At 43.7% G+C, this 27,500-nt stretch overlaps 1 protein-coding gene across 1 annotated transcript in view; it reads right to left on the bottom strand.

The window, feature by feature from the left end:
* The window catches only part of brinp1 (bone morphogenetic protein/retinoic acid inducible neural-specific 1), a gene marked incomplete at both ends in the record, with an annotated part of 168,441 nt that overhangs the window by 82,946 nt on the left and 57,995 nt on the right, over positions 1-27,500 (bottom strand). The window contains one exon of the mRNA XM_083657441.1: positions 10,045-10,214. Coding sequence (XP_083513567.1) covers positions 10,045-10,214 — 170 coding nt within the window. The remainder of the gene's footprint in view (positions 1-10,044; positions 10,215-27,500) is intronic.

The following is a 27,500-nucleotide window of genomic DNA, read 5'->3' as shown; positions in this document are numbered from 1 at the left end:
AGCCATGTTGTAGAGGTCGCCCCAAACATGGCCTAACGTGCCATAAGGCTGAATGGCCACACCAAAGCGCTGTGGGCTTGAAGGTATCTGTGCTTGTGTGAGTCTGGACAGACATGGATGTAGACTGCTGACTTGACTTGTTAGGCGGAGGCATACAACCATGACGCGGTTATTTCTAGTTCATCATTCAGCAGACTACTATTGAGGCACATGAACAGCACCCTACAAGAAGTACAGTCAGCAGAATATACATACGTACAGTATAACAGGTGATCAGACACCTCTGTGATGTGATCAGACACCTCTGTTAGTAGCCGCTCATCGTTTTCTCATTGAAAATGCAATACTCTAATCAGTGAGTAATTATGGTTATTACAGGACCCCTGCAGATTGCAGATGGTGTTTTATTTGAAATGGTTGAAACTCCCAAAAACCCATCACAAATGATTAATAAATCAAGTCAGATTAGTCCTTAAGGAGATTAATATATGCAATGTGTCTATATATTATACACTGTATCCAAGCAATGAATGGATGTGGTTATATGCGTGCGTGCGTGGGTGCGCGCGCGTGTGTGTGTGTGCGTGTGTGTGTGTGTTTGCGCGTGTGTGTGTGTGCGTGCGTGCGTGCGTGCGCGTGCGTGCGTGCGTGCGTGTGTGTGTGTGTGTGTGTGTGTGTGTGTGTGTGTGTGTGTGAAATATGAGTGTATGGATGGCTACTTTCTACAGTATATCAAGCAGACAAATGAGTGAAATTAGTAAGACAGATAGTGTGTGTTTCTTTGATAAGAGTTGATAAATGTAAAATCCCTCAGAGACAAAATGACATTCACCTTGCCGAATATTTCTGTGAAACAAAGTAGATCTGACTTTCAATCTGCTTACTTGCAGACAGGAAATGCCTCTAATACATTTCTGTTCTATTTGTGCATGTGTGCGTTTGATCCTGATTGCGAGTTTGCACTCCAAAGAGCCATATTGAATCAATATTGGAGGAGCGAGGCCCTTGTTCTCTGTGTATATAGATCCATGTTTTGTGCCGGACTCTGCTTCCTCTGCACATTCTGAGCCGTGTCTGTCTGCTGCCTACGTGACTGCAGAACTGCAATTTATGCCGCCTATTTATAGCGTCGAGATACGAGGAGGCAAAGTTAACCTTAGATGATTTTGGGTTCTAATATGTCTGACAAGCATTGTTGTTACACAATCATTTTTCGTTATTTTCACCATGGACCCTTTTCCTAGTTTTTGCCATCAATTGATTATGATCAACATTTTTGTCAGTTACTTCAGTGTAGAGTTCTATCCACATCTAGTATGCAGGGAGAATTGCTTGCCAATACAATCCAACTGGGCTATATATATATATATATATATATATATATATATATATATATATATATATATATATATATATATATATATATATATATATATATATATATTTATATATACAGTATAATATATATATAGCCCAGTTGGATTGGATTGGCAAGCAATTCTCCCTGCATACTAGGTATATACCGTATCTACAGTATATATCTTATATATATCTTCCTGCTGGAGCTTGCACAGTGCCTGCAGACAGACCTGTCTCTGCATACGTACTCTACACTAGTAGATTGTTAGGTAGCTAGCTAGCTTAGCTAAATTAGGTTAAATCAACGATATTTCTTTGTGGGTGCATTATCTGATGGGTGAAAGACGTGCGTTCCCACTCGCCTGCTCTCCCACTAACTCACCCAATCACCGAGCCCTTTCTGGGAAAGTCTCAACATACGCTACGCTACAGGTCCGTCAGTCTCGATAAGTAGACAGAGACCCACTCGGCCTCTAAGAGGCTGATGTTGATTATGCTCTGTGGATCCTCTCTCCTCCTTATACTCCTGCCTTTCCTTTCCCGAGAAACTGACTCAGCACAGGCACTGTCAATACTGCTCAATTGGGTCATGCTTGACTGGCGCTACCCAGAACCTCGTCTGCCAGAACCCCTTCACCCACCTGTCACTTACAACAACAAAAAGTCCAGACGGCTCGGAGGGTTGCAGGTGCACAAGAGCTGGATCTGAGATACAGGTGCAAATACAGGTGCTTGCCTGAACAGATGCGGGGCTTTGGATATTTTCACCACCGCTCCCAGATTTGCTACTGGAATTTGATACAATACTTTTGTCAATGTTATTGTGTGGCAACATTTTAACCTAGCTGACAAAACCCACAGGTGAATTTTAACGTCGGCTATATGCTAGCTCCAAAGAGACTCCAAACACCAGCCCAACTACCCAAATATAAGTGTGTCCATATGGCGAAAACAATTGTGTCATTAATGAGATATAATGATTATAAAATGGCGTTGTTCTCCAAGTGATTGACAGGTCGTCTGTCCAGTGATTGACAGGTCGCGGATTACGGGCCAATTAGGCTAGTCTTTTGACTTGGAAATGGACCTTCAGAAACCTACGCGTAATGTCACACTCACCTGCCCATCTTATTTTACACGCTGTGATTTTGATTCGATTTGTTTTTCATAAACTCACTTTTCGATCCTCCAAATGAATACAAGAGATATCTCTCCAGAAACATGTTTCATTAAAATGACTTATTATTACTTACTATACACAACATACAAATACCCACCCTCCCTCTTTGCTCCCCCCCTTCTGTATATTCTCCCTCCAAATTAGGAGCAGGCACATGCATGAGAGGCATGGTAAACGTATTAAATTAAAGAAAATAATAATAATAATAAAAATTTAAATATTTTATGCAAAACACAGCTCTGACAGCTCGATCTAGCCAATGTCGACGCAAATACAGAGAAGCCTATATCATTGGCATTGACTGAAACGTGGCTGACAGATATGGAGATGGATGCTTCCCCTGGATATTAATGGCTTCGGGACTCCTATTCGACTCGATGGTGACTGTGAGGTCTCGGGGGAAGACACAGAAGACACAGACACGTTTGCTTGTGTATAAAACCACAGATGGTGCAGTGATGTTACCGTTAGAGGACGACTCTGTCTAGCAGCAGACCTAGACTTTGCTCTCTGTGTCGCTATAAGGCCTTTCCGCCTCCCGAGGGAGTTCCCCTCAATTATTCGTCACCTTGGTATACAACCTAAAGCTAAAAGCTAAATTAGCCGTTGATGTAATATTCAGAGACACAACTGCAATCTATCTCCCCGGATTCCCCCCAACTTTATATTGGGGGATTTTAATCACTGCAAATTAACGGGCACGATGCAGGATTTTATCAGTATATCTCATGCCCCACGCATCATAATAAAACTTTCGATTCGTGCTATACGGCGCTTATAAATCTGTCAGTGGGACCCCCGCGCGGATCATCGGATCATAATGTAGTCCACCTCCTACCAAAATATACAGTATGACTGTGTTAACTTACAACGTGAGCAGGTGGTGAAGCAAAGAGTGAACGTTTGGACCGCTTCGAGTAGTGCACAGACTGGTCAGTGTTTCTTGACTCTACAGACAATTATACTGCAATGTTGTGTGGTAGCTACATTACGTTTCGTAAAGACACTGTGATCCCTACCGAGGAAGTGAAAATCTCCCCAAATAATAAACTTCTGGGCTTCAAAAGAATTAAAAAAAGTCCGATAAGCCAAAGGAAATCTGCTTTTAATAGAGGTGATGTAACCCAAGAGAGGTAAGGGAAATCAGGAAAGAGGTAAGGGCTGAAATTAACAAAGCTGAAAATAATTACAAAGCCAAGATAGAGGCAGAGTTTAGAAGCAATAACCCAAGAGCTTGTCTGGAATGGCATGGAAAAAAAGGTGTTATAAGAGGGGGGGAATGAGGCAGTTAGTCTTGGTGGTTTTAACATAACCAGCTGACAGTGTTAATGAGTTGTACTTGAGGTTTGACATACATTATTTTACAGAGCAGACCAAGGGCGAAGCGCGTAGCTCCGTCCGTGAAGCCAATGCAGAAGTGTCTTAAGCCTGCATTATTTTGAATGGCCTGCAGGGGGCACCACTTTCCTAATGAATTGATGATATCAATCTTCCTCAATACAGCATGATGTTCATGATGGTCCCATTTCGAGTAAAACAGACATTGAAGCAGACTATGTTTTGCGGTGTGATTGACAGGTCGCCTGTCCAGTGATCGTGCAGCTCGCCGATGGACGGACCAATAGCAGGCCGACCTGTGGCTCTTCCTCGTCCAAAATTTATGTCACTTCTGGCTCCAAATAGCCATGATGGCGACGGTGAAAACGCCAACCTCAAGGCTTCAAAACGGATGTCCAAAAACCAATGGGGGACATCACGTCACAGTAGCTATGTCCATTATTATGCGGTCTACGGAGCAGACCTATGAGCCGAGGAGGCCCGATGAGACCTGTGCTGAGCTGAGCAGCTCTGCAATATTTTCTTTATTACTTTTTTATGGAATCTCTTGAGCTACAAAAGATACCAGTAATCTGGAAACACTCAACTTAAATTATTTGAGATCTGTAGCACTTACATCTTTAGTTATGAAGTCTTTTGAGACGGTGATAAAAGAGGCTTTTCAGCAGCAGGTGCAGCCAGGTTCTTCAGATCCTCCTGCAGTTTGCTTATAGAGCTGGCAGAGGCGTAGAGGATGACACCCCCGACGCCGATGCTGCCGAACTGCCCGTATCATCACCCGTATCGTCACCCTGACTCCAGAATAGACTTCTTGCTCATTGCTTCTTCTGCTTTCAACACCATACAGCCACACGACGTGCTTGCAGAGAAGCTTCTCTCAGATTTCTAATCTTGATATTGATATTATTGGATGGATTTACACTTTCCGACAGATACAGTATAGATCACAGTGTGAGACTTAAAGGAGAATTTCGTTTTTTTTTTTAACCTGGAGCCCTCTCCTCACATTAATTATTATCTGACGACTCACCCAGTGTTCTCCGCAGCGATTTTGCGCCTCCTAGGCGTTGTTTGGAGATAAATAGTGTCCAAGCCAGTCCTAGAATGGCGCTCCGTCGGGGCCACATGGCTGCGTGCTGTTCCTCCATGTAAATAGACACTTTTCTTCCCGTGTTCTACCCATATCGTCATTATATGATCCCTAAAGAAACATCAGACTGCTAATCACCCCCGGGCTATTTCCAGTAGTCTTTACCAGGGATCTCATTTCCTCATTCGGGGTCTGTGTCACCAACTCTCGTCAAGTCCCGCGAGACTTTCCTGCCCCGACGGAGCGCCATTCTAGGACTGGCTTGGACACTATCTCAAAATAACGCCTAGGAGGCGCAAAATCGCTGCGGAGAACACTGGGTGAGTCGTCAGATAATAATTAATGTGAGGAGAGGGCTCCAGGGTAAAAAAAAACGAAATTCTCCTTTAACGGTGTCCTCTCAAAAGCTCCTCTCACCCACTGGTACAGTACACCCCATGGGTGTGTTTCTCTACCCTTCTTTGTATTCTTACCACAAATAAGCTGTCAGAGAAAGTTTGAGAAGAGACACATTAGAAAGTTGAGCAGATGACTCGGTCATGGTTGGCCTGCTGAAGGGGGTGGAGGGTGGATACTAGATCATGGGCAGCTTGTTAATGACTTTGTGTCATGGAGTAAGGAGTCTTTCCTTGAACTGAATGTGTTTAAAACCAAGGACATTATTGATTTTGGGAAGTCTGCACCCCACCCCCCAAACTCACTCAATTTACTCACTCAACGGCATCTGGCTTATCGTCGCTGTCATTTTTTATTATTTTTGCTTTTGACTATAAATGGAATAATATCCATTCTCCTCTATCTACTGGTGGGTTTTGACATCTAAGTGACCAATGAAAACGTATAATGACAATAATGACTTGGATTTATATAGCGCCTTTCAAGCTTGTCTGTCCAGGCAAGCAGTAGCCTAGGCCAGAAGCTCATAAACACACTTAAGTCGGAAGAATGGGACCATCTGAGGAGCACATAAATGCAGCATTTGTCATAGGCTCCAACACGAGGGATCAGCGTGACATCACGACACCGCAAAACACCTGCAACCCGCGGCAGTTAACTAGTATGAGTCGTGCCAAACAAACGTTAATATTTCAAAAACTATACATCACATCGCTTATATTTGTGAGAGAGCAGAAGTAGCTCAAGAGTTTGATGTATAATATATGCACGCCGTGTTAAAGTTGTGTGAACTGTGGCAGTTTTTAAAATGTAAACATGGTCAGCAGGCGAGAGTCAGACGCTCAACTCATCCTCCATAGGGTCCCATTGCAGTTTCCACCCCAGTGACGCCGTTTGTTTACAAAAATGCCGATCGGCCGATCCCTCTTATATAGCCAACTCAGTCGCTAGTGTTTTGGCTGTAAAACAGTGGATAAATTGTTTTGAGTGTCACACAACCCCTGCAAAATGGCTCATTTGATCCATTCCGTCTGTTAACATTTGGAAAGTCTTTAATTACTTTATCCACATTCAAGTTAGCGGAGTTAGCTAACCAGAACATAGCCGTCTCGGCCGGGCAGAAGTCTCTGGTGCGCGCATGCTCCAGGCAGCGTGTGAACGTAGCTCTAGTGTGTCACTTTTACATAGCAAAAACGAGTTCACAATGATAATTTAGCCAATCAGCGTTACATAACTCTCTGTATTCACACAGTATACCAGAGTTCTCAATCCGGTGTCCGTGGGGTCTTCAACTCCAACTCAGAGGACAACAACAAAATCAAATGAAAGACTCTTTTGTTAGCGCTGCAATTAGAAGTCTGAATACGATGCACTTTCTGCTCTCAGCAATCTGCTCGTCTTTTGTCTTCACATGAGGGGACTGCACTGTACTGCACTGCACTGTACTGTGTTGTATTGTTGCCTCTGTGTCCTCCTGTTTGCTACAGTATGTGTTGTCTTTCATGTTGTATTTTATGATGGACTGGATGTGTTTTTAACACATTGACTGCCAGCCCTTTTTTTCTTGCTGTAGGTAGCTTCTGCCAAGCCGTTTTTTGAGGATTGTGGCTCATTTTACAAGCGCCGAGGATTATTTTCTGGTTGGAGTTTGTGAACATACAATATCTCAAAAGTACTAATAGAATGTGTACTTTCTCTGTCTAAAAGAGTTAGTTTGTAGAGTTAGTAGTTATGTAAGCATTATCAGTTGAATACAGCATGGTTTTAGCATGAGAAAAAATATTCAGAGATAAACGGCTTTTTGTGAAATTCGATAGAGCTGTCACTTTAACCATTCATTTTTGGCTCTCTCTCTCTCTCTCTCTCCCTCCCCCTCTCGCTCTCTCTCTCTCTCTCTCTCTCTCCCTTCCCCTCGCTCTCCCTCCCTCTCTCTCTCTCTCTCTCTCTCTCTCCCTCCCTCTCGCTCTCCCTCCCTCTCTCTCTCTCTCCCTCCCTCTCGGGAGGGAGACGCACTAGGTTTAATCCTAGTGAGAGGGGGAGAGGGAGAGAGAGAGAGAGAGAGAGAGAGAGAGGGAGGGAGGGAGAGAGAGAGAGCGAGAGAGAGAGAGAGAGAGAGAGGGAGAGAGCGAGAGGCAGAGTCAAGCTTCAACTCCTCCCTCTTCTTGGCTGCCGCGGCCGTCACAGTCTCAGTGCTTTTGCTGCTCTCCTGTGCCTGTCTGCAGGCTGCTGTTTGAGGAAGTCGGCATGGACTCGCTCGCTTCTTGGGAGTTTTGGTTGAGAGAAGCTTTTGCGATTCTGGTCATATTTATGCTGCGTGTTTCAAAGTGTGTTCCACCTGTAATGTATTATGTAAATTTGCAATCCCGCATCGCCAGCAATCAGTGCGAAAACGAGAGCGTTTTCCCCCAACCATTTTCATGAGAATGTAATACTGTAAAATCGCCTTGCCATTTCCTTGAATGGCTTGCTCCCTTTTTCTTTGATTTCGCTCAGTCTGGGGGAGCACTGTCAACACTTAGTGGGTCGGTAAAATAGATTATACACATTCAATACCTCCAATAATTGTACAGGAGACGTAAAAGGGATTGATCAACGCCCCACCGTCAAAAAAAAAAAAACGTTTTTTTTGACGTATCCATACGTCGCTGGCAGTCAAGCGCTGGATTTTTTTTGACGTATGCATACGTCGCTGGCAGTTAACGTGTTAATACCTGGCTACAACCACATTTCCCTATTCACCTCATGTAGCCCCGCCCACTTGACCCAGTTGTGTTATGACTTCCTGTTCAAAACACCACATCTGTTTTACCTGGTCACTAGCAGTGTTTGGAATAACACCGTTTAAAAGAACGGCGTTAGGTAACGCCGTTATTTTTTCAGTAACGGGGTAATCTAACTAATTACTGTTTCCGTCGTTACAACGCCGTTATCGTTACTGAACGCTAAATGCGGCGCGTTACTATGAAATGATTGAGTAAACTACCCGTAGCCTACACTAGTGTTGTCAAGTGAGGAGACCGGGTGGGTTAACATAACGAGATAAACGATTATGATTGGCTAAGGCAGAGTCATGTGTTTCATGGTAGCCAATAGGAGCCAGTGTTTTCACACACGAGCCAGGACATTAACAACGAGATAAGCGATTATTGGCTAAGGCAGTCATGTGTTTCATGGTAGCCAATCGGAGCCAGTGTTACACACGAGCCAGGAGTAGTCTGGGCACCTTCCACCCCGCTTTTTGTCATGGGGCGTAAACCACGGAACCAGAATGAACACCGGAAGGCAGTGCGCCAAAAAACATCTGTGTTGCTGTTAGCTTGATGTCTCTTCCCTCGATTAATTGTCTGATGCAAAGCTTCTGTATTGGCTTAAAAGATGTGAGATTGTGAATCCGCAATGTTTCTAAAAGAACTTCGGTACGTCCATCTTTTGTTTTGTTGTTTGCCGTTCTGATACTTGGGTCAAATTGTCAAGTTAACGTGAAAGTTGACGAGCTAGAAACGCTGCCATCCGGTCTAGGGCGGGCTCTAGGCCGGAACCAGTAGGGTGACAAAATCAATTGTGGGCGGGAGCCAGGCTCTTTCTCGCCGAGAAGAGCCTGGTGACGCGAGGTTAAGCCAGGAGTCAGGACATGCGCGACACACACACACACACACAGACACACCAAACAGATTCGAGGAAGCAGCAGAAATGGCGAGTCCGGAGCAATCCGATGAAAATTTGGCATTTTCAAGGGGGAGATAACGCAAATAGTTACTTTCCCTGGTAACTACCGGTAGTTACTTTTATTATAGAGTAATTCAGTTACTAACTCAGTTACTTTTTGGAACAAGTAGTGAGTAACTATACCTAATTACTTTTTAAAGTAACGTTCCCAACACTGGTCACTAGTACTGTGTACTGTCACAGGAAGTGTAAACACAATAGGAAGTAACTGGCTGACCCCTGTGTTGGAACATAAGGTGAATAGTGGGATAATAAAATTTGACTTCCACATGAAGCAAACAACACCGGATGCCTCTGTTGAACGACATACACCATCCAAAAAAAAAATATATATATATATAATATAAAGTATAATTTTATAATAAAGGTACACTGGTGTGTGTGTACCTTCGTCTGCCGGTGCTGGACGCTGGTGCCCAGCTATGACTTTGAGCGTCTTGGAGGGCATATTAGAACATCCACTCATGAACGCTTCCTATATGTGCTATACCTGCCTGTCCTATTTCTTACGCAACGCTGCACTTCTTGTCCTCTGTGTGATCCCCTTTAGACTTTGAGGGCTTACCACAGCGCCCCCTATGGGCCCGTCAGTACCATTCTTTGTGTCCAAATAGTTGACCAGACTAATATGCCAGATTAGAAAAACTTTACCAATGCCTGAATTATTCAATTGAATAGAAAACAGTCTTTGTAACTATGACAACATATCGGAAGTTTAAATAGCTGCATTTTCTTCAAATGTCAGGATATCAACACGACTTCAATGCAACACTACTTTAAGGTGAGCCTATCTCCTGTTTACATTTGACATGCCACCAACACATCATGTGGTGTTAACACCTTATGTTCGTTCCATGTATTTGTGTCAGATCAGGTTGCTTCTATTTCTTTTGCATTTCAAACCAGCTTTGTACCTTGCTTCCTCACAGTGTACACATGTTCATTATGCACCAACCTTGATGGCATTGCTGGAGATCTGGATCTCATGCAGCTTCCTCATCGTGCCGTCACGGTCGATGAAGTAGGACGAGGCCAGTTGATGGAGAGCCTCCACGTTCTGGGTGGCGTTTACAACCTTCCTGTCCAGCTTGCTTTTGGCCATGTACATCGTCAGCGCCTCCTCTCCTATAGTATGCACAGGGAACAAGAGCGTATGGTTAGGACTTAGTAATGAGTGCTTGAGCGTACAAAATAACCCTTCAGCCGGAGGCAGAACTCGCCATCTTCGGCTGCTCCGAGTCCTCTCTGAACTTCCCTGCAGGCTGTGTAACGGTCTCTGACGCAGGGGGGCAACTGTTGCCCGAAAAACTCATTCTGCAGGAATGGAAGTCCCCCTCTTCACCTTCTTTTCAGTTGTGGTTGACGGACATGACCTCTGTCATACGGATGGAGAAACGTAGGTTCCTGAGGACCAAAGTCCCACGCACAATGTACCTTACAAGCACATAAGCACCTTGTGGAGTTGGTGGCACCATGTTGCAATATTGAGCATCGATAATATGTATGTATATATATTATTATATATTTTTTCCCTGTGACTGAGCTTGTTTGTTTGTTTTGTTTGTGTATTGTTCAAAAAATCTGAAAATAAAATATTGAAAAAGTAATGAGTGCCTGTACTACTACTACTACTAAGTGTGAAAATACTGAATTGAGGGGGGGGGCTCTGCCCCCTCAGTTGCATTTTCTGCCTGCTCAGTTTAAGTTTTATGTACCCTATAAAATCACAGCTCTGCTATTTCAGAACCGGGGACAGCGGCAGCAACCAACCGACAGATTGATTACCAGCCGAGGCCAGTAGCCTCAGCAGCAGCAACGATGTCGCGGTCGAGCCCCGCCAAACCTCATCGGCTAGCTTCACCAGCCACAGAAGATGCAAGGTCAGAATGCCCCCACAGAGCCAAATGCTCCTGTCGATCTTGGACAGAGGAGCCAGCCCAGGTGCACCTACAATCCTATACTGTGATATATAATACGCCCCAAAACACTCGTTTAACAGAAGCTGGTTTAAGAGAAGAGAGGGACTGGAAGTTTCAGAAGTAGCTGATGCTGCCTTTTGCATTGTGGAAGTTTAGTACTGGGTCTAGTGCTAATGCCAACGACAAAGCCTTCAAAACCAAACAGGGAGGCTGCAGCTCGACTAAGGAAAGGTCAGACAGAATGTATAATAGTTCACACTTCGAACACTAGTTTATATTATGCCAATCGACTGGGTGGAGTTTCCCACTTCAAGTGTGGCATGCATTCTAAATGGCTGACATTGGAATGAAGCTGATAAGGACGCGTACCCAAACAGTCTAATTATGTTTATGTTGACATTGGAATAAAGCTGATAGGGACGCTTACCAAAACAGTCTAATTATGTTTCTAATCTGTTTCTATGAGAGTAGTGCCCAGAATTTTTATGTAAGAATTAAACATTTAAGAAGGTGCACTGAACCAGTGACCTTTCAATTCAAGTGTCCATACCACAAATAGAGACACTGCGTAACGCGTCATCATTCAGAAGCCACGGCCAAGACGGGGGAAAACAGAAACCCCCCCCTCCAATCCTGGCGTTCTCCTATGTCGCGTGCATGGTTGCGTGTTGCACAAAAATATCGTATATATACGGAAGATGAACAACACTCCAACTTACTTCATTGACAGCTAGATCCACATTTTTCTTCTCGCCAATTCTCAATGGCTTCCTTGTTTTGCTCAGGAGTACAAAAAAACTTTAACTGGCGATTTTTTTTTACATTTGTTGTCTGCGCAGCCCCACCACAACAGCTTTTAGCTATGTTTAATTCAAGGAAAATGACGCTGGTGTGTGGAAATGAACGGAGCTTTTCCCCCGTGATGGGCGTGGCCTATTTCATGCAGTGTCTCTATGGGAAGAATGTGAACGCTACAGTGCTAATATGTACACACAGCAACAACCGATTTCCCTGATTTGCGTGTCATATGCTTTGTAGTGTAAACACGGCCTTGTTAACACACTACAAAAGGTTGAGCGGGTCATTCTATACACTCTCTCTCTCTTTCTCTCTCAATCTATCTATCTCTCTCGCCCTCCTCAAAGCAGTGCAAAAAGCAAACAATCACCGATCCAAAATCAGTGCCACAAGCACACACACGAGCTCGCCTTCAAATATGATTGTACAAAACAAAGGGCAAAAACCATATGCCTCATATGGAACTCATTCAAGAGACATGTCACACATGCTCAGATGTCCAGGGCCGTGAGTGATTATTCGGCCCCAGGCAATGCATTGGAATTGGTCACTTAACTTGTGGTGACCATGACTGGGGGTGGGCCGCAGTCAGGGCCAATGTCTCACGCTCGGTTAGAGAGCGAGCGCACAGAGAGGGACGAGTCCCCGTCACTCTATGCTCTCTTCCTCGGGGGGGTTAGGAAAGTTACCGGTACTCACGCACCCTTGGCTTACTGACTTAGTACACAAGGACACTGGTCCTACATTAGGCCTTGCTTTCCCTTGACCTCACTGCAAGTTAGTGTAGCTCAAAGTAGGTCTTCTTTAAATAAATCTGTTGCAGTTACTTGTAGTCCAGAGAACATCATTACCTCAACGGCGTCTAACCATGGGCATACAGTAGGAAGCACTGAAAATGCAGGACAATCTACAGCAGGGGTGCCCAATACGTCGATCGCGAAGGTAGTGTGGTCGATCGCATGGCATTGAGGGGGGGATTTATTTTTATTTTATTATTTTTTTACTGTTTTTCCACTGTTTCCACTGTTTTTCCACTGTTTCCACTGTTTTTCCACTGTTTTTCCACTGTTTCCACTGTTTTTCCACTGTTTTTCCACTGTTCCACTGTTTTCCACTGTATACTCAGTGTATATATATATAAATAAATATGTTTGGTAGATCACTTTGACTTGGTCATTTTAAAAGTAGCTCCCAAGCTGAAAAAGTGTGGGCACCCCTGACCTACAGTATCGGTGGGTCTGGGGGTCCTCCCCCATAAAATGGTGACAGAGTAGATGTAATTTCTGGTATTCTGGTGCCTTTTAAGAGGTGGTTTTATCTGTCTATACGAGCATGATAACAATTATGGTTACATTTTGTAATTTCATCCAGAGGAAGTGGTCGGTCCCAGATGTTAAAAAGTTAAAAGTTATATATTGATTTGATGACTAATTCAGAGCCATCTTTAATAACAGCCACTGCAATGATTGTTTATTTAATTCAACTTGATGATGTGTTTATGCTGGCATGCAATTGCAATTTCTGTAAATTAATGTCTTTAATAATATCAAATCAATGAGTGTGGAGAAGACAGCCGTACTTAAAGTGTTCCTGTGCATCCAATAAACTGCACTCATCTTTCAATCATGTCTACTAACTGTACTATGAAGAATCAGCAGGAAGGGAGGCCTGTGTCTCAAACACTGCTACAGAGAAGCACTCCACAAACATACTTACTTCATACTTCATACACACACACACACACACACACACACATGCACACACACACACACACACACACACACACACACACACACACACACACACACACACACACACGCACACACAATCACACACACACACACACACACACACACACACACACACACACACACACACACACACACACACACACACTCACACGCACACACACACACGCACGCGCACGCACACACACACACACACACACACACACACACACACACACACGCGCACACACTCACACACACACACAATGAATAGTGCTCTCAAACGCTTATACAAACAACTTTAAACTTTGAACTTTGAGCGAGTGAAAATGAACGTATATTAAAATATGTGTATGTGAGGGTATAGCGTTTGCTTCTACACTGCATGTGGGAGGAAACATATTCTGTGGAACGCTCAGAATAAATGGCGACCTACAGTGCACGGCCCCTCATAACTTTCACTAAGTAATAGGCTACATTGTTTTACATTTTTACAGGGCACCTCACTGGCACGGTGCCAGAAATAATCAATTCACACTATAAGACTTCTGCACCCACAGCTGATGGATACAAACGCAATGTGTAAGGAGGAAAGTATCGATTTAGCTCTATATCAGTTTCACTATGTGTGATGTGTGTGTGCGTGTGTGTGTGTGTGTGTGTGTGTGTGTGTGTGTGTGTGTGTGTGTGTGTGTGTGTGTGTGTGTGTGGGCGGGGGGGGGGGGGGGGGTGAAGCATTCATCATTCATTCATTCATTCATTCATCAAGCATTAATTCATCTACACTCAAAAATATTTTGTGTGTGGATGTCGATGAGCGTTAGGAGGGCAGGTGGGGTTTTAAGGCAATGGGATAGCTGGATTGCTCCATTGTGGTGTGAATGGTAGGGGAGACCGGGGTTGGTTATAGTTGCCTTTTCACCCTATGTAGCCCCGCCCACTTGACCCATTGTGTCACGACTTCCTGTTCAAAACGCTGGCTGACTCACCTGGTCAAACCTAGTCTGACTCACATATAAGTCAGACTAGGTTTATGAGTCACAGGAAGTGTAAACACAATCAGAACTTCCGATTGTGTTGACACTTCCTGTTAGTCTCTCAAGCCAGACTGTCTCTTCTCCATAAGGTGAATAGAGAGCGAAAGTGTAAACTTTGTCAATTTAAAAGATAACTTTGCATTTTGCATGTCAAGAAAGTCGCAGTTTTGTCCTGGTCGCTGCACTAGCGCCTCGTCTGGTCGGTCGGGGCGCCTGTTCGGGGTGGGAGGGAACTGGTGGGATTATTGTGATCCTCCCACATGCTACGTCCTGCCCGTGAAGCTCCTCTCTGTCAGGTGAAAAGAAGTGGCTGGCAACTGTGCATGTGTCGGAGGAAGCATGGCCCTAGTCGCGGCTCTCCCCAGAATGGCAGAGGGTGGAGCAGCGACCGGGGCAGCAGGGGGAAATTGACCAAGTACAATTAGGGAGAAAAATGGGGGGGGAGAATCAGAAAAATAATAATAATAAAAAAGTCGCAGTTTGCCGTAAAACCAAAACGTAACGTTTAGTTTTGTATGAAACTGCTCAATCAACTACATCTCTGGTCTCGCACAATATACGTCACACCAACACTAGAGATGTCACTTATGCGACTCGTTGTGTGTAGTCTTTCTGATTTATAACTTATAGTGCAACCGTTTTACGACAGGGGGAAATCAGCGCTTGCCCCTCCCTCATTACCACTACTGCGGTGCCCTTGAGCAAGGCTCTTAACCCCAACCGCTCCAGTGGAGCTGAGCAGGCCAGCACAGTCTGATGACTGAGAGCAGGTCTCAACCTTTACAGTATGTGCTAAGGAACACAAAAGAAAAGATGCATCTTAAACTCTAACCAATTTAATATAATTTGCTTTTATACAGGAGCGGTCACCAACTTTTCTGCCTACAGCCTGACGTAGACCAGAGGTTGAAACGCGTTGAGTCTCTTGTGCCCTTGTCCTTTGAAGATGTATTGTGTATTAACTATTTAGTATACCTGTACATTACTTCTTTATTAATTCAATTCTTTCTAAGCATCAAGAAGCTCCCTTTTCTCTATTTACTATTTATATTGGCCTGCTGAGCTATCTTGTCGCCACTTTTTGACTTTTCCTAAACTCTAACCAAGCCATTTATTTTATTTCAATTTTTATATATATTATATATTTCAATAGGCCTTTACAACAGCAGGAGCCTACAAAGTAGTATAATTGACCAACTTGGTCAATATATGAATTGAGGTCTTTAGGGGTTCCACGTTAAGTCAATGGAGAAAGTCTGACAAATCCTAATAAATAAGAATGGCGGCTATAGCTGGTACTATAATGTTGTCCTTTCCTTGCGATAGGATGGATGTGTTTTCTCATATACAGTAGAAAATACATTGAAATAGCGAGCCACTCGATATTGACTTCTCTCTCTGATGGTGGCAACTGCAGCAAAAAAGATATTTCTACATAAGTAGCATTGTGCTGACGGCGCTCCTCTGCCTATCACCGGGTCGTCCTCTCCGATCCAGAACCCCGGCCCAGTCTTCTGCACGCCACCACTTAATGTCTTTTCAATGAGCTGCTCCTCCCTCCTCTCTTTAAGTGCTGAGCACAGCACGCGCTGCTTTATTGATACAGCTTCTGATACACTTATATTGGCTCGTGTGTCTGTGGCAGAGAATAGGGAATTGCGTCTTCTTCAAGGCTGCATGCCATGTGGTCCTTCACACACGGCAGCCATCACTGTACTCTGACTGCAGCTCATCAGCGTGAATAAATGTCTGGAGATTGACGAAAATGAGTCGATGTCGTTTTCACGAGTCCGGGTTTCCTGAAGGCATCGGAGTGAGTGCAAGAGTCGGAGGAGATGAGTGTCAGCCCCCCCCCCCCCCCCCGTAGCTCCATATTCAGCATAATATGCTAGCTAAAACATGTCTCTGCAGAAAATCTGTCTCAGTGAAAAGTGCATCTTTTCTGCTGTGTTTCACATATATACTGTGTAGGCTTTATACCCAGGGGGCCCCGCCCGCCAAGCTAAAATCTCAAATTTGTCAAATTGACAAACTTATTAGTCATTTCTTATTATAGTCCGTCAGGTTGGTCGGCTACCATCTGAGGGGAATTAATAGTCTAGCAGAATGGGCCCTCAGATTTTGAGATACCCCTACCCGAGGTAGAACAAATGACAACAATGATTTTTCTCATCTTTAGGGTCTCCCATTAATGAAATTGATTGTTGTCAAAAAAAAAAATGGGGGAAAAGATGTTTTTTTGGCTGTTCTTTAGAACTACCCCAATCCCTGAAAAAGAGCCAAATTAGGCCAGTCCGAATAGGGGAAAGGTGACAAAAAAGCCAATAACTTGAGAATGCTCACTCTTTTCCTCATCAGATTTGCTGAGGTATGAACCAGGTGGCTGCCCTACATCACCAAATAGTCAAAAAATGATTTACCTAAAAAGATAATGACTTATAGTCCTGTAAATATAGCTTTAGTTTAGGCGGAAATTGTACTTTGTGGTGATAGGAACATAGGACTCCATCACTTTTCTCTCATTTATCAGAAAAACTGAAATCCCTGAAAAATATACCATTACTGAATTGTCTAGGGTGCTATTGAACACTGACCAGTAGTTGTATGGAGATATCTGGTACAGTTCTATTGCAAATGAGATTTCTTTAGACATAGGCCTACTACCTCTTCACTGAAACAGTCAAATTATTGTATGTTATTCTGAATGGGGAATAAGTGGCATAAAAGCCTATAACTTGGGAATGCTCACTCTTTTCCTCGTCAGATTTGCTGAGGTATGAACCAGGTGGCTGCCCTACATCACCAAATAGTCAAAAAATGATTTACCTAAAAAGATAATGAATTATAGTCCTGTAAACATAATAATAATACATTTTATTTGGTGACACCTTTCAAAACACCCAAGGTCATTGTACAGTGCATAAAAGAGACATGACATTCTAAAATATCATACATAAAAACAAGCATTGCAAACACCAGCATCATTAAAATATGACGAGCGTAGATATAAGAAAAGACAGGAGATACACACGGCAGGCGAATAACAGATTGAGTGCTGTATTATGATTAAAGGTAGTAGGCCAATTTGAACAGGTGGGTTTTGAGGTGGGATTTGAATGTGGTGATGGAGTCAGATTGTTGGATGTGTGATGGCAACGAGTTCCAGAGTCTGGGTGCAGAGCAGCTGAAGGCCCTAGCACCCATGGTACTGAGGCGAGGGAGGCGGGACAGTCAGGAGGCCAGCTGAAGAAGAGCGTAGGGAGCGGGAAGGGGTGTATTCCTGGAGGAGGTCAGAGAGATGGGTGGGTGCTAGGTTGTGTAGGGCTTTGTAAGTGAGCAGAAGGTTTTTGAAGTCAATCCGGTAGTGAATGGGAAGCCAGTGGAGTTGAATGAGGACAGGGGTGAGGTGGTCAGATGATTTAGTGCGGGTGATGATCCAGGCATTTGGAGTCTGTTGAGCAATTTGGTGGGTAGGCCAGAGAGAAGAGAGCTGCAGTAATTAATCTGGGATGTAACGTGGATCAGGATGAGGACTTTGGTGCTGTGTTGGGACAGGGATGGGCGGAGTCTGGAGATGTTGCGGATGTGGAAGAAAGCAGACCGGGTGATGTTTTTTATGTGGGGTGCAAAGGAGAGGGTGCTGTTCAGAATGACGCAGAGGCTCTTGACTTGGGTGGAGAAGGGAACAGGGAAGCTGTCAATGATGATGTTTGGGGCAGTGGTGTTTTGAGCTTTGGAGAGGATGTTTTTGGAGCCGATGAGGAGGGCCTCGGTTTTACTGGCATTTAACTTCAGGAAGTTACTGCTCATCCAGCTCCTGATGTCCTGGAGGCAGGCGGTGAGGGAGGTGGGAGGAAGAGCGGTGGTGGGTTTGGGGGAGATATAGACCTCGGTATCATCGGCGTAGCAGTGAAACTGGACACCATAGTGTCGGAGGATTTTACCCAGGGGGAGGAGGTAGGTGATGAATAGGAGTGGACCCAATACTGACCCCTGGGTCAAATGGCAGAACACCCGGACGAGTGGTTCCCTAGTTGGACAAACTGTTGTCTGTCGGGAGGTAGGATGCAAACCAGGAAAGTGCAACACCAGTGATTCCAATGTTCGCCAGGTGCTCCACAAGTAGTAGGTGGGAGATGGTATGGAAAGCAGTGGAGAGGTCAAGGAGGATGAGGATGGTGAGGATTCCAGAGTCAGCTGCACGGAGGAAGTCATTATTTATTTTTAACAGGGCTGTTTCAGTGCTGTGATTAGGGCGGAAATCATATTGAAATGGTTTGTGGAGGTTGTTTGAGTCGAGGTGGGACTGGAGTTGGGCGGCAACCACCCTCTCATGAGTTTTGGAGATGAAGGGGATGTTGGAGTTGGGACGGTATAGTGTTTGAGGTCAGATGGGTACTGTGGCCTATAAGTTAAGAATGCTCACTCTGATGATCATCATATTTGGAGAGGGAAATACCAGGTGGCTGAACTACATCACCAAATAGTCAGAATGTGGGGAACCCAATAAAATAAAGTGGATCTAAATTACAAGCCTCTAAAACATAGAAATACAAGGTGTAAATATTGGAAGTTTTATTGAAACTGGAACATTAATCCAAACTATAAATCAGTAGTATCTCCTGTCTTGACATGATGGAATAATACAAGTATAATAGTAATCATAATACATTTGTTTTATAGTAGCCCCAAATCTCAGTGCTTCATTTCATTTCATGAACAAAAACAGGAGAACAGACTAGAAAAAAAACTGCTCATTTGACCTGGCATATGGACACTTGTTTCACAGCCAAAGTCCAAATATCCAAATATGAAATACAGTATCAGCCCTTTGTTGAATGTATTATGACCGTACCAGATTATTGTGCCAGTGTTTGGGAGTTTGGGGCACATTCACAAGCTTATACTCCATGGACTGCAATTGTAAGGCTTGCTCAGTCTGTAGGCAGCCTGTCTATCTGGAGACAATCATGTTTAATATATCCTTAGTATCATTGTCCATTTGTCAGATTAAGCTATCACAATGTAAAAAAAAATCCTCTTCTGTGTATCATATTGTAACCTTTTTCCGAAGTATTTGGATGTTTCATTGTTGCTGCGCGTACATAAGATGTGTTTCAGTGAGAGGTCAAGTATATAGATACTAGAATGTCAAATGTCAGGTTCCTCAGATGTTTGGGGACACATTTTGACATTCTGCACAGCAGGTGCCGAACTCCGTACAGGGGAGGGCAACAGAGAGGCACTGGCACTTTCCACTCTTTTAACAGTTTGGATCTTTGCAATACAAGTAAGTAATGTCTCTCACTTCTGTAGGTGCTGGGGGTTTCCTAAATAGGACTGGTTTAATGGCTCCATCTCTGACAATCCATCCCTTGCCGATAGGACTCCATAACATTGGTTTGGGCATGTGACTGTGACACCATATCGCTGTCTGATACATTGCTCTTTGCACATGTTGTGCAAATGCATCCTCTGTTGGTGGCAAATTTGCAGAGGCTGCATATGTTGTTGATGCAATTATGAACCTCAGTTCAACCAAGTTTGTGCACATCAGTCCATTTTCCTTTTTATTTTTTCCGTAAAGCAGAAGTGCAAATTCTCTTGCGACTGGCAAAGACTCTTTCAAGCTGGCAGAGTCCAAAATGGGCCAGATCTTTGAGCTCACTGAGATGGGTCTTGAGTTTGGTGAATGCTGTTGTCTTTCCTATTCTGTACAAACTACTTGTGTCACAGCCAGTGAGTGCATGACATGCTGGTAGACAGCAAGAGCAATGTATCAGACACTGATATGGTTTCACAGTCACATGCCCAAACCCCTGTTATGGAGTCCTATCGTCAAGGGATGGATTGCCAGAGATGGAGCCAACCAGTCCTATTTAGGAAACCCCCCAGCACCTACAGAAGTGAGAGACATTACTCACTTGTATTGCAAAGATCCAAACTGTGGAGAGAGTGGAAAGTGCCAGTGCTTCTCTGTTGGCCTTCCAACATCTTATGCGCAGCAACAATGAAAGATCCAAATACTTCGGAAAAAGCTTACAATATGATACACAGAAGAGGAAAGAATGTAACATTGTGATAGCTTAATCTGACAAATGGACAATGATACTAAGGATGCAGTATATTAAACATGATCGTCTCCAGATAGACAGGCTGCCTCCAGACTGAACAATATTTAGACAGTTTTGTTTGCATCAGTATTTTGCAATCCTTACAATTGCAGTAAATGGAGTATAAGGTTGTGAATGTGCCCCAGACTCCCAAACACTGGCACAATAATCTGGTAGGGTCATAATACGTACAACAAAGGCCTGATACTGTATTTCATATTTGGATATTTGGACTTTGGCTGTGAAAAAAGTATCCATATACCTGGACAAATAAGCAGCCACTTTTTATTTCTCTGTTCTGTTTTATTTTTGCCTTGGTTATTTTGTTTTCTAGTCCGTTTTTCTAGTCTGTTTTTGTGATTGTGTATTATGTATTATGATTACTATTATACTTGGATTAATGTTCCAGTTTCAATCAAACTTCCAATATTTACAGCTTGTTATTTCTGTTTTATGGTAATGGTAAATGGCTTGCATTTATATAGCGCTTTTATTTAAAGCGCTTTACAATCAGTAGGTACATTCACCTATTCATGCACCGGGGCGGCTTTAGCTCAGGAAGTAGAGCGGGTCGGCCAATGACGCAAGGGTTGGCGGTTCGATCCCCGCTCCCTCCCAGCTGCTGTCGCTGTGTCCTTGGGCAAGACACCTTTAACCCTCCTTGCTCCCGGTGTGTGAATGTAGACTATCTACTGATTGTAAAGCGCTTTGGATAAAAGCGCTATATAAATGCAGGCCATTTGCCATTTACCACCGATGGCGGCAGGTTAGGGTGCTGGCACACCATCAGGAGGAATTTGGGGTTCAGTATCTTGACCAAGGACACTTCGACATGCAGACTGGAGGAGGTGGGAATTGAACCACCGACCTCTTTGATCCAAAACGATTAGTGGACGACCCGCTCTACCTCCTGAGCTACAGCGGCTCCAGGTGGTTTGTAATTTAGATAATCTTTATTTTATTGGGTTACTCACATTCTGACTATTTGGTGATGTAGTTCAGCCACCTGGTATTTCCCTCTCCAAATATGATGACCATCAGAGTGAGCATTCTTAACTTATAGACTATTATGCCAGTGACCTAATTTGACTGTTTCAGAGAAGAGGTAGTAGGCCTATGTCTAAAGAAATCTCATTTGCAATACAACTGTACCAGATATCTCCATACAGCTACTGGTCAGTGTTCAATAGCACCCTAGACAACTCCGTAATGGTATATTTTTCAGGGATTTCAGTTTTTCTGATAAATGAGAGAAAAGTGATCGAGTCCTATGTTCCTATCACCACAAATTACAATTTCCGCCTAAACTAAAGCTATATTTACAGGACTATAATTCATTATCTTTTTAGGTAAATCATTTTTTGACTATTTGGTGATGTAGGGCAGCCACCTGGTTCATACCTCAGCAAATCTGATGAGGAAAAGAGTGAGCATTCTCAAGTTATTGGCTTTTTTGTCACCTTTCCCCTATTCGGACTGGCCTAATTTGGCTCTTTTTCAGGGATTGGGGTAGTTCTAAAGAACAGCCAAAAAAACATCTTTTCCCCCAATTTTTTTTTTGACAACAATCAATTTCATTAATGGGAGACCCTAAAGATAAGAAAAATCATTGTTGTCATTTGTTCTACCTCGGGTAGGGGTATCTCAAAAACTAAAGCCTTTTTTGAGGACTTGCTGCTAGACTATAATGTTCGCAGTGATTTTTGGCAAGGTATCCATCTCTGGAGTTAGAAAATAATATGTGATGGCATTGCACCAGTGGTAAGTTTTATGTGTGTTATTATCACTCAATTTATAAGCCCATGCCAAAGCAGACTTTTCAAAACCTATTAGTCGAGGGACTTAGGGAGATATGAGGCTAAGTTTGTGCAAATAAGTTTAAAAGCACCAAATTTGGCCCAGATGTAGCATGCTCAGAGGGCACGCTCTAATGACTTAGCGAGAGCGCCCGAGCATCATCATCTTCATCATCATCACCACCCTGATGAAGGTTCCCACGAGCTGAAACGCGTAGGTCCCTGTTTTTAAAGCTGTGTTGGCCATGCCACACTGTAGACCTTATTCGCTAACCCCGGACAGCGCCATATTGTTGACATACCGTCCTGCAGCTGACAACGATAGTAACGGCCTTATTGTCGTTTCTGTTCCATTACAAAATAGCGATAGTGATGACAGCAATAAAAACCCCAGAGTTGTTGTTTGTATGCTGCCGTTAATGCCTGTAATAATAAACAAAAGAAAAAACGAGGTGAACAGACTTTGCTGTGAGGAGCTGTCAGAAAGTTTCACCTGTCTCTCCCAACTATCCACACATCTCCTGTGCTGCTGACGTATCCTCCGTCTCGCTCCCTTCACGTCTGTGGACGGTAGAGATAGAAACAAACCACGGGGACTTTATTGCTGTCATTACTACAGCCATGCCTAACGCAGGTCACCCTCCGAACACAATTGGAATGATACAGGTAACGCTAACGGCGGCTAGCTTCCTATAAACTCTGCTCTTACATAGGCTGTCACTTAAAGCGGCTGCGCTACAGTATGTCAACAACATGGCGGCAGTGGGCGTGCCCGTACGTGAGTGACGTCAATCGAATAAGGTCTATATGTACAAGTGAGTAGTACTTATGTATATGGCGTTGGGGGGTGTGAGATACACTCAGTCCTTTTGATTGACCAGGGTGAGTGCTTTTGGATAGAAGCTGAAGTTGAGGTGATGAGTTTTTAGTTTATATCTTCATCACACAACTACAGTAGATTGCTCAGATATCATCGTCTCGACCCTCAATGTTGCTAGAGGCACCATCGCAATTCGCAGCCCACATATTGAGGTGCAAAGGACAGCGTTTGAAGCACCCACTATATGATTTCTTTTGCAGCCGCAGTGGAGGAGGATGGCACAGAGGGCTTCACTGGCATCTGAAAAGATGGGTCCATTAACATTCCCAAGTCTTAGTAGTGGAGTCCCAGTCGTACTGAACTCTGGATATTTTGCTGGACGGAGGTTGCCTGACTGCAGTGGGAGCTGGCCTGCAGCGGTGCCCTTTTGACAAGCTGAATCAGTGCAGCTTGGGTGGGAGGCAGGTTCTCCAGGGATCTTGGTACGGATGGCTTGCTTCATCTACTTGGCTGTACTTGCTGTACTGTAAGCTACATGATGACGACCATACTCTCCACAATTTGGACGTGGACATCTGAGAAGATCTGTTCAGGCTCCACGGCCGTCAAGATGGGCCGGTCTACTAACGGTGTGCTGCAAAATGGGGACATTCTGATAGAGGAAAATCGGAATAAATCAAACTCAAATTTAGCTTTAATTAGTAGGCTAAACAGTGTTTTACGTTCTTACATATTTATTGCAGTGAAATAAACGAAAAATGAATGTGGGCCAGCAACCTGTTGCACCAGCTGAACGTAAGTTCGGGTGTAAGGTCCACACTAACTGCTACGTTGAAACTAGTTTAGTTTGACACTAAAGTTGCATCTTTGTTTAGACGGAGACGTATGGTACATCTTAACTAGTAGTCCCTAAACCCCACACTAGCCAAAATAGTGTCGCAGAAAATGACGTGCACACTATCTGTGACCAATCAGTGAAAAGCACGGTGAAATCGATGTACCGTTGCCAAATTAAGAGCGATGAAAACTGGCTGACTTGATTTCATTATCGCATCAACAACACTACCCAAATAATAATGAATTAAGCGACTGGGCTGATAGTCTGGGACATGTTGTCCACCGCAAATGAGTGCATTCATATTTCATGAACACTAACCAAATGAGAACGTTAGGTTTGTTGGACTGTTAACGTTTATCTGTGGTGAGAGCTTCATCAACATGCATTGTAATTCACCATTATCTTGTCTCGCTACTCGCTACTTAATTGCTGTTATTATAATGTCGTGTATGCACTGCCGCCACTTGTGGAAAACGAAATGTCAAATGGTGTAATCTATCATGGAGAGCGCGTTGCGGACGCAAAACAACGATGCCCCACGGTGCCAAGTTGCAATCCGTGCCAACTGCAATTTTACGGAGGACTTTACACCTAGTAAGACGTAGGTGTAAATTTTAAGTTCTAACTTATACCTACGTTGTAACTATTTCACTTGGTGCAACCCATATATTTTTAGTAGTGCGTAAACTCGGACTTAGTGAGACTTTACGCTCAAACTAGGTTACGTTTCAACTTACGCTCAACTGGTGCAACCTTACGTTCAGCTGGTGCAACAGGCCTTCGTCAAATCTGTCCAGATATATAAACACCTGGCACGAAACCCTAACCCTAACCCAAAACCACTTCTGTGCTAGTTCCTGCTACAATACAGTAGGTGTCTCCAGGACTCCATGTTTCATTTATTTATTTATTTAACCCATTTTTAACCAGGTTAGTCCCATTGAGATCAAGGATCTCTTTTACAAGGGAGACCTGGCCAAGACAGCCGCATAAAAAGTTACAGACAACAACACAATAGTAAACAACAGGAACATAGAGCAGTATACACAATAAAAGTGCTGAAATAATTAAAATAGCCTACCCCTACGGACATAACCAAATGGCGAGAGTGCCAGTATCAAATAGAAATGCAAAATACAAATACCAAGACCCAGGAGTCCATGAAATAAATTAGAAGTAAAAAAAATAAATAGCCTACCTAAGGACACGTACAGTACCAAATGATTAATTCACCATTGCACCATTATACGTGCTTTAAAAACAGCCAAAGAGGTCAAGTCCCTCATCTTCAAGTCATCTTGAAGGTAAATCCAAGTGAGGAGAGCAGAGCAAATAAATGCTGTCTTTCAACAGGAGCACATCATGAGACCTCAGACTAGAACTACTGTGGGATCTCTGAGAGATCAAAGTGCAAATATAAGAAGGGGGTTTAATGGCGTTATAAATAAACATGTGCAGTGATGAGCCCATGAAAGGTCAGAGATGATCGACCAGCCCTGGTTTAAAGACCACAATGATGAGTGAGGGCTTTACAGTTAGTAACAAATGTCAGTGCACCGTGATATCGTCTAATGCTGGGAGGAAGGTGGTCGGGTGGAGGTGTCGGGTGGTTCGGGAGGTGCAGCTGTTGCGTTGATGGTGTTACGGACTGTTGTCTCTGTTTCGGGTGGCTCGGAATTTCTGTTCCTCGGTGAAGGTGCGTTCACACCGACCCATTTAAGTTTTTCGCTGGCATCGAGTTTACATACAAATCAATGCAAACGAGCGATTGAGCCTATATTCGCCGGGAGAAAAATCGCTGGGCGTCCGAGCGACAGAGACAGAGCGATAGGAGTGAACAAACTGCATTGACAGCTGATTGACAGGCTGACAGCTGACATGAAGTGAAGTCTGTACTACCGGTATAGAGCTCGCGTTAGGAGCACGCTGATAGGCTTAGCTTGTAAACAACTACGGTGGCTCGTAGTGGACAAACATGATGACATTGCGTAACGTTATAGCCCCCAGATGTCCGTCAATTATTGTGCCTGTTGATGAGCGATTTAAACACAGCGACAGAGCGATTCCGAAGGGTTGAATCGAGCGACAGAGAGAAAAATAAATATCTCGGTGTGAACACAGCTTAAGTCCTCTGTGCGGTCGTGGTGTGGACTTTGTGGACCTTTGGCATTCTGGGTGCCGGGTTGTTGGGATGTGTTCGGCTGGGGTTTTGTCCCGTGCTTCCATGTGGTGCTTTCCGTGGGTGCGTTTGGCTTGCACCACTTTCACTTTGGTGCGCGTGTGCAATGTATTGGCGCATCGTGACAGGTGGAGACGGGGTTTGTCCGTTGTCTTTCACTTATTATTAGTTCTAATTATAAGTCTGGGCTTTCGTGTTGCTCGGCAACACACTTTGATCTGTCTGCATCTCTTTTCTATTGTATTTCTGTTTCCTCGTTGTATCCATTTACTGTATCTCCTGTCTTACCTTTTATCCCTATTTTTTTCAAACTGTTTTACTTATTCGATTGTGGTACTTCTGAATTAGTCATGTTTGGATTTTATTGTGTAATAATAATGATAATAATAATCATCATCATCATCATTATCATAATCATCATAATAATAATAATAATAATAATAATAATAATAATAATAATAATAATAATAGATAGGACTTATATAGCACTTTTCTAAGTACTCAAAGACGCTTTACATGAAACAAATAAACATATAACATAAACAGACAGAAAAATACAGAAAACTACTATACAAATGTAGAGGTTACAGAGTGAAAGAGGGTGGTGGAGGTGGAAGTCAGATACTGTAAGCTTTCTTGAAGAGGTGGCTTTTGAGTTGGTTTTTGAAAGAAGTGAGTGTGTCAGAGTTTCGGATGTTAGGAGGGAGCGAATTCCAGAGGGTTTGGGGCAGCGATGGCAAAGGCTCTGTGCACCAAGGTGTGAGACTTGGTCTTGGTGATGGAGGTGAGAAGGTTGGCATCGGCAGATCAGAGGTATTAATGCATAAAGTACATTAATATATGTCAAGTGTAGCAGATGTTCCAGGCAATAATAGCGATGGCAACAATAAGTAACAGCAACATTGATATTAATATATACTTTTCCGGACACTCGAAACAGTCCGTCAAAGGCAGATAAAACAGCCCTACGGGACAAACAATAGGCGGTTAAAAAGGTGGGTCTTGGAGCGTTTAAAAGGAGGACAGAGTGTGTGCTTCCTGAGGCTCCCTGGGGAGGGCGCTGTGGAGAGCAGGGGCAGCTGTACTGAAAAGCCCGGCGCTGTCTCTCCAGCTTTTTATTCAGGCTTTCGTCATGGGGGCCTGTGAAGTGCTTTGTAGGTGGTGAGGCCTTCTCCTTTGAAGGT

This window comes from Poromitra crassiceps (genome assembly GCF_964638095.1).
Source record: "Poromitra crassiceps genome assembly, chromosome: 21".
In the NCBI taxonomy this organism is placed as follows: Eukaryota; Metazoa; Chordata; class Actinopteri; order Beryciformes; family Melamphaidae; genus Poromitra; species Poromitra crassiceps.
The sequence above is the reverse complement of the archived record's forward strand: the minus strand, read 5'-3'. Positions and strand labels throughout refer to the sequence as shown.